The sequence below is a fragment of the Canis aureus genome, chromosome 12 (genome assembly GCF_053574225.1).
Source record: "Canis aureus isolate CA01 chromosome 12, VMU_Caureus_v.1.0, whole genome shotgun sequence".
Lineage (NCBI taxonomy): Eukaryota > Metazoa > Chordata > Mammalia > Carnivora > Canidae > Canis > Canis aureus.
Window position 1 is genome coordinate 5,947,234 of NC_135622.1, and position 8,498 is coordinate 5,955,731.

General features: G+C 45.0%; 1 protein-coding gene across 1 annotated transcript; it reads left to right on the top strand.

Annotated features, from left to right (window-relative positions):
• Positions 1-676: 676 nt before the first annotated feature.
• TXNIP (thioredoxin interacting protein) lies at positions 677-4,818 on the top strand. The gene is made up of 8 exons (XM_077842493.1): positions 677-1,221; positions 1,732-1,804; positions 1,915-2,062; positions 2,282-2,384; positions 2,518-2,774; positions 2,867-3,023; positions 3,132-3,283; positions 3,425-4,818. The coding sequence occupies exons 1-8, from the start codon at positions 972-974 to the stop codon at positions 3,458-3,460; spliced, it is 1,176 nt and encodes a 391-aa protein (XP_077698619.1). The 5' UTR covers positions 677-971; the 3' UTR covers positions 3,461-4,818.
• The last annotated feature ends 3,680 nt before the right edge of the window (positions 4,819-8,498 follow it).

Consider the following 8,498-nt stretch of genomic DNA (forward strand, 5'->3'; position numbering starts at 1 on the left):
GAGCAGCGCCCCGGACCGCTGCCCACCCACGACGGAGAAGAGCTTTACAATTTGTGACAAGTTCCCCTTTCTGTCACGGTATTTAGGGGTTTGGATAGAGACCCGGGGGCAAGAGAAAGACAAAGGGGCTCTTCCTGAACAGTCACACCAAAGCTCCCTGGCCTCTGCCCCAATTCTGAAGTATTCTTGGAGTTATGGGATTATTTTTCACCGGACTTGCGACTTGTGAGCCGGAAATAAACGGTCGCCTCTAAATTTATTGCACTGGCTGAGGTTAGGCACGAAATTCCCACATAAGCACATTTTCTTTTCGCTTCAAACGCTGCTCCCACCCCAGAAGCATCTGCACCCGCCCCCCGACGGCCACCCCCCGTGATAAATGCTAGGGTCCGCGAGGGCCCGCTCCCTCCGGGCTTCCCCTGGGCGTCCTCGGGCGGAGGGAGGCGGCCCCGCAGCCCCTCCGCTCCCTCCTCCCGGCGAGGCTGCCGTGCACAACAACCATTTTCCCCGCCAGGAGCACACCGTGTCCACGCGCCGCTGCGGCCTCGCTGATTGGTTGGGCTCCTGGTAAACAAGGGGCGGGCAGCCAATGGGAGGGCTGTGCACGAGGGCAGCACGAGCCTCAGGGCTAGCGCTCGCGTGGCCGGGCGAGCCCGGGCGACTATATAAAGCAGTTTCCGGCTGCTCCCCGCAACTCTCCTTCCGTCTCCTCTGGCGGGGTGGGCCGTTCGGGCTCTCCTAGAGTCGGGGCGCTCCTCCAGCTGTCGGAGAAAAAAACAGAAAGCTGATTTTTTTTTTCCCCCCGGGGATCCTTCGGCATCACCCACAGCTTACATTTTTTTCCAAAATCTTTTTGAAATCTTAGCGGAGAGTTGAAGAGTGAAATAATTTTTTTGCAGAGCATTTTTGGATTTGGAGTTTTGTTTTTTCTCTCCCCCCCATTTATAACTGTCAAGGCAGCCCAGCCAATCATGGTGATGTTCAAGAAAATCAAGTCTTTTGAGGTGGTCTTTAACGACCCTGAAAAGGTGTATGGCAGCGGGGAGAAAGTGGCCGGCCGGGTGGTCGTGGAGGTGTGCGAAGTGACTCGAGTTAAAGCTGTCAGGATCCTGGCTTGCGGAGTGGCCAAAGTCCTGTGGATGCAGGGATCCCAACAGTGCAAACAGACCTCTGAATACCTGCGCTTCGAAGACACGCTTCTCCTGGAAGACCAGCCAACAGGTGAGTGGCCCCGTTGTTTGTCGGGAGGGTGAAAGCTGATTTGAGAATAGAGTTGAAACGAATGCTTGCAGCTTATGCTGAATATTTCAAGCTGCTCAGGTTGAGCAGCTTGACTTGTATGTTGTTTCCTTTTTTAGTTTTAACTTGCAGACTCCTAAAAAAAGGGGGGGGGGATTTGTACAGTTTCTTACAGTGTTCTGTTCTGAAGGTGATCCTGAGGTATGCTGCCTTAACTATTTAAAGGTTTTCTGTGTGCATAAGTTGCATATTCTTCGCTTGTTTCCGGTTTGAGAGGGTAGTAGCTTCACTGCCCTGGTTGAGCCTTTCATCATTGCAAGGCTTTGAAACTTTTTGCCCAACGAAATGCATCAGGATCTCTCAAGAACAGAAGGGGGTGAAAATAGGGGACCTGCAATAGACTTGCATGCTGCCCAGGAATTCCTTATCACACAGATGCATTTGAAGTGAAACAAGAAACCTGATGGGCTATTCTTTCTTCTTTCTTCTCAGGTGAGAATGAGATGGTGATCATGAGACCTGGAAACAAATACGAGTACAAGTTCGGCTTTGAGCTTCCTCAGGGGTAGGTGTCTACTAAATGCATCTTTGGACTTTCTTATCTCTAAAATTCACCACCTTTGATCACCTGTTCTTGGAGAACAGTTTTAGATTGCTTCTTTTTTCTTGACACAGGCCTTTGGGAACATCTTTCAAAGGAAAATATGGGTGTGTAGACTACTGGGTGAAGGCTTTTCTTGATCGCCCCAGCCAGCCAACTCAAGAGACAAAGAAATTCTTTGAAGTGATGGATTTAGTGGATGTCAACACTCCTGATTTAATGGTGAGGTTCATTTAAAAATTATGTTTTCTTGGGTTTCGGGGATGGTAAGTCGTAAGTCAAGTGTCTTAGGCATTAGACTGATGTACCTCAGGGGATCCAGTCCTAAATGGATTACCAAGGTGGGAGGGAAAGTTGCCTATTCTAGGTAAGGAGTAGAAAGAAAAAAGAGAAGGATCTCTAGAAAGTCTCAAAATGTCTTTTTACCCCTATTTAACACAGGCTCCTGTGTCTGCTAAAAAGGAGAAGAAAGTTTCCTGCATGTTTATTCCTGATGGACAAGTGTCTGTCTCTGCCCGAATTGACAGAAAAGGATTTTGTGAAGGTAAAAACTTAATTAAAAAGGTAGTCTGATAAAACAGGAACTGTGGGTTTGGGAGTGAGGGCAGGCTATAGGGGTAGAAGTCCTTAATTGTATTAAGCGTCAGCTAATAAGTTTTTGTCTTTATCATTGTTAGGTGATGAAATTTCCATCCATGCTGACTTTGAAAATACATGTTCGCGCATCGTGGTTCCCAAAGCTGCCATAGTAGCACGCCACACTTACCTTGCCAATGGTCAAACCAAAGTGCTGACACAGAAGTTGTCATCTGTCAGAGGCAATCACATCATTTCAGGAACCTGTGCATCGTGGCGTGGCAAGAGCCTTCGGGTGCAAAAGATCAGGCCTTCTATCCTGGGCTGCAACATCCTTCGAGTTGAATACTCCTTATTGGTGAGTGAATGGAGTCCAAGAAATTGTTCATCTGTCAAAATAGTCATTTCTCCAAACCTCTAGTCTAACTAACTGTCATTTTTCCTTTCTAGATCTATGTTAGTGTTCCTGGCTCCAAGAAGGTCATCCTTGATCTGCCCCTGGTAATCGGTAGCAGATCAGGTCTGAGCAGTCGGACATCGAGCATGGCCAGTCGAACCAGCTCTGAAATGAGTTGGATAGATCTCAATATTCCCGATACCCCAGAAGGTGAGCCAGACCTAATGTTTTTTCTTCCTTTTTGACCTGCTTGGGTTTGTGAAATTGTGACGGTCAGGCATTTCTTGGCCAAACTTCTTATGCCTATGTTTTCTCTAGCTCCTCCTTGCTATATGGATATCATTCCTGAAGATCACCGATTGGAGAGCCCCACTACTCCTCTACTAGATGACACAGATGGTTCCCAAGACAGCCCTATTTTTATGTATGCTCCTGAGTTCAAGTTCATGCCACCACCGACTTACACAGAGGTGATCATTGCCATTTTACAAATTGTCCTCTAAGCCTCTTACAGGAAGTTGAATGGGAAGGACTGCTAAACTGGGTGGTTGTTTTAGTTCTTACCCAAACTAAAATAATCGTTTCTTTTGTTTCTCTTCCCCCCACTCCAGGTGGATCCCTCCATCCTCAACAACAATGTGCAGTGAACTTGTGGAAGAAAAGAAGCAGCTGTACTTAACATGTTTCTTTCTGCCTCTCTTCCTGGACTCTTACTTTCTCAGAGACTGAACCGTCTCTACAGTTGGGGTATGGGTCCACCCCAGCCTCTGACTCCCCAGTGTAGGAGGTGCTCAGCAGGCCATCTCCAGGACCTTAAATGATGGTGCGCACACATCCTCAGCCAGCGAGATGATGTGAAGTTGTGATATGGGAGTGTCTGCTGGATGGGTTTAAAAACACGCTAGAAAAACTCCGGCCCATCCCAATTTTGTCAAATCTTGGTGGCCTCCTGATGTGGTCTTCCCCAGGTTTTTTGGAGGAGATTGTATATCTTGAATGTTGGTGCCAATTTAGCAAACTAGGAAAACAAAAAAATCATGGCCAAATTTTTAGGACAAAATCGTTTGCCCTTTGTACACTTACGGGGGGGAAAAAAACCTTCCAGAGCAGATTTGGTTTGAACTTTGGAGAGAGCTTCTTCCCAAGACCTAAAGAGAAGCAGCTCTCAGGTTGTCTTTGCTTAGAATGTGCTTTAATCTGGCTTAAAGCAGTTGTAACTATGCCCCACCAAAGGTCTTAAAAGCTGTTTTTAGAGCCTTTTGCACTGTGTTCTCCTGTTGACAAACATTTTCATGTGGGAGAGTGTTTTTCTTTTCATGTGACTCCTTGGAATGGATTCTGAGGTGATCATTCTTAGCACTTTAGTTCCTGTCAAATTTTGGGTTGTGGTTTTTTTTTTGTTTTGTTTTTTCCCTATATCAAAAGTAAGCTAAATCTGGTCTACTATGTTTCTAGGGGTAAGCACAATGACAAAAAAATATAGTGTTATTCCTCACTTCTGAGACTTTGTCCCAGTGTACAGAATTCTGTGATTCTGACACTAATTCTCTGAGAAGGGTTGCTGCTATCAGCCTTGCCCACTGTGACTTCTCCACACCGAAGGAGGAACTCTCTAGATTGATGCCCACAGCACTGTGATCAGAGCTTCCAGACATTGCCTTGAGAAATGAGAGGGCAAGTGTCTTCACCCAAAGCCCCCAGGGCTCCCTTTCTTCCCAATGTTAGGAGGCAGGGATGTCGACAGCCCTCTCACTGCAGCCCCTAGCACTTGGTCAGTCACCCTCAGCCTTAGCACTTTGTTCACTGTCCTGTGTCAGAGCACTGAGCTCCACCCTTTTCTGAGAAAGTATGTCGGCTGAAGGTGGTTCATTTGTTTTTTAATTGTATATCTTTTTGTATGATAAAAACTATATTTTGTACTTAACCAGATATATTTTCACCCCAAGTGGGGGGTATTCTTTGTAAAAAAAATAAAATAAAAATAAAAGTTTTTTCATGAAAAAAATGGCTTTCTTGTGAGATGGTGTTGAAGCTATTAGGAAGTGTGCCTGAAGGAGCCTGCCCCTACTACTTCACAGTTTGGGATACCCTGTGGAGAAAACACTCCCTATGATACAAGGCCCTAATGACTATAGTTAGAGTGGGGGTTGGGGTGAAAAGGGAAGGAATTTGAGCTACATTTAATCTTAATTCCAAGGAACTAAACTATAGTGGGACAGTCTAGTGGTACAGGCTAGTTCTCTGCACCTGTAGATACTCATGATGAAATGCCTTCAATTTTGGAGTGCATGACTTTTAAAAGATGAACTCTTGGGGCACCTGGCTGGCTCCATCAGGAGAGCATGTGACTCTTGATCTCAGAATTGAGAATTTGAGCCCCACGCTGGGTGCAGAGGTTACTTAAAAATAAGATCTTTTGAAAAATAGGGACTCCTGGGTGGCTCAGTGGTTGAGCCTCTGCCTTTGGCTCAGGGCCTGATCCCAAGGTCTAGAGATCGAATCTTGCATCGGGCTCCCTGTGAGGAGCCTGCTTCTCCCTCTGCCTCTCTCTCTGTTTCTCATGAATAAATAAAATTAAAAAAAAATCTTTTGAAAAATAAAATGAGGTCTTGAAATACACAAACATTGGTGATGGGATTTGAAAGGAAAGGTTATGGCTCCCTATTTTATAGTTTGGTTTCATCGTAGAGTTTACTTTTGGCTAAACCTGGCTTGTATACAGTAAGATAGAAGATAATTATTCAGGACTTAAGGATCTAGACTTGTATTTGTTTTTTAAAGATTTTATTTATTTATTTATGAGAGACAGAGGTAGAGACACAGGCAGAGGGAGAAGCAGGCTCCATGCAGGGAGACTGATGCAGGACTTGATCCTGGGACCCCAGGATCAGGCCCTGGGCTGAAGGCAGTGCTAAACCGCTGAGCCACCGGGGCTGCTCTAGACTTGTATTTGTTGAAGGGCATCTACCATCTCCTATGTTCCTATTACAGTTCTATCAAACACATGAGCGTAACTGCAAATGTTTGCTGAATATTTAACCCCACCATCATCCCTTAGGACATGCTTCTGGAGTTCCTATTCCTTATAGAGTGATAACAATAAATGGTTACCACAACTGCCCCTCTACCTGAAATGATTTTTATTACTCTTAAAGGGGGAGATGGGGATGAGCAACCCTGAGACTGCAGAGTAGTTAATGTACTTTCTGGTTTCTGGCTTATTTAAACTTTTGTAGACAGATCTAGTCCTGGCCCTTATTTGGGTATTTGGGGGTTGGCTTTAATTCCAAATCTCAGACTCCTGAAAGTTCATAAAATCAGTGTGAATTGAGCACAACGTGAGATTGAAAAGATTCTTTCCTACTTCAGTCTTTGTTCATCTGTCTTTAATTCTCAGGAGCTATTTCTTCTCTCTTTTCTTCTTTTTCTTTCCCAAGGTATGTGGCTCTAGCTCCTTGTTGCTGTAGTAACTCTACTCATACCTCAGCTGCCTCCTTTTCTTACCTGTTCAAGAGTTTAGTGGCTCCTCCCCTTTCCCCTGAATTTGACCAGAAAACTAGGTCAAAGTTGATGGAAAGTTTTTTGCCCAGCTTGTTTTCCAGGGACTGGAGGGGTGGGGCAAGGAGGAGAGCAGGCCAGAGGGCAGGAGGAAGAGATGGAGAGAAAGCCTGACTGTTCTTGTAAACAGCCTGGCTAATGGGACAAGATCTGAGAAGAGGATAGCAGGGAGAAGGTAGATAACTTACACCTAAGTTCTGTTAGAGATCTGATTTTCTAACAGCCAGAGCATATGCATCCTCTCCTGATACCATAATGCCTCAAACTCAGCACTGTCTAATAGAACTTTCTGTGATGATGGAGTGGCAATTGAGCTCTGAATGTGGTGGTGTGACTGATTAACTGAATTTTAATTTTTGTTGAATTAATTTAAATTTAATTAGCTCCATGTGTGACTAGTGACAACCATCTTGAGCAGTGTAGCAAAATATGAAGAAGGAAAGAAGCTATTCACTCAGAGGAAACTCATCCTTCCCTTAGAGCACAAAAGGCTCCACTCCGACTTTCTTTTACCTTCTACACACAACTTCTAACTTAACTCAGGACATTTTTCGCAGAGAGGCTCCTTTAAGTATACTTCCCTGGGTACTGACCCAGCTACTTAAGCGGGTAGATTTGGGGGTCATTCTTTCCAGTGCTCTTCTCATATGCCTTTTAATTTTTTTTCAAAGATTTTATTTATTTATTCATGAAAGAGAGAGAGGCAGAGACACATGCAAAGGGAGAAGCAGGCTCCCTGCTGGGAGCCCGATGTGGGACTCCATCCCAGGACCCCAGGATCATGACCTGAAGCAAAGGCAGATGCTCAACCACTGAGCCACCCAGGTGCCTCTGCCTTTTAATTTTTAAAGAACCAAAACCTACATGTAGAGCCGTTAGAGGAGATCCAGTTCTTAGTATCATTTATTCATTAGGTCCAACCTGATATACAAAGACCTGAGAGAAGACAGCAAGAAAACGAACTAATGGGAGAAAAGAGCTAGAGAAAGTAAAATTAAGAAGGAAAGGGCAGGTACTTCCACAACCGGGGTCCTTGGCTACCTTGATACCTCTGAACAGACTGAAAACACAAGGGTGTAATTTGGGCTGAGCCTCTGGGAGGGAGAAGTGTGGAGAGATCTGTCTGAGCACCTCGTCAACAAAAATAATCATATAGGAGCTGAAGGGTCTGGAGAGGGGTGAAGGAGTATCTTTTGCCCGGTTCTCTCAACAGCCTACAGACCCCTTCCTAGAATTCTTTCCTTGGATTATATATCTCTAGACTATGGAATACGTAAGGTAGATCAGGAAAATATTTTACTGACCCTCCAATGGCTGAAATCCCTGTCCCAAGCCCCCTGACTTCAACAGTTCTGGACTAGAAGAGCAGAAATTTTTGTCTCCTTCTCTATTCTTACCCTCCTCACTCACCTCCATTTCCTTTTTTTTCTTTTTTTTAAGATTTTATTTATTCACAGAAACACAGAGAGAGAATGAGAGGCAGAGACACAGGCAGAGGGAGAAGCAGGCTCCACGCAGAGAGCCTGACATTTCCTTTTTTTTTTTTTTAAGATTTTATTTATTCATAGAAACACAGAGAGAGAATGAGAGGCAGAGACACAGGCAGAGGGAGAAGCAGGCTCCACACAGAGAGCCTGACATTTCCTTTTTTTTTTTTTTAAGATTTTATTTATTCATAGAAACACAGAGAGAGAATGAGAGGCAGAGACACAGGCAGAGGGAGAAGCAGGCTCCACGCAGAGAGCCTGACGTGGGACTTGATCCAGGGTCTCCAGGATCACGCCCTGGGCTGCAGGCGGCGCCAAACCGTTGTGCCACCGGGGCTGCCCTCACCTCCATTTCCTAACTTGCAAACCACCCTGCAGAGTGCCTATAGGTCCAGGGCTGCAGATCCCAGCCCAATAGGCTTTTCTATAGCCTAGAAAAAGTTTAGGGATCAGGCTTCTTATACTATTAAGGAGAAATAATACAGTGTGGAGTCAAACTATCTAAACCCCAATCCTAATTCCACCATTTAACAAGCTGTATAAGCTTGGGCCACTTGTTTAAGCTTTCAGAGCTATGGTTTGATATCTTGAAATCTCAGAAGATTGTTGTAGGTACCTGGATGGCTCAGTGGTTCAGTGT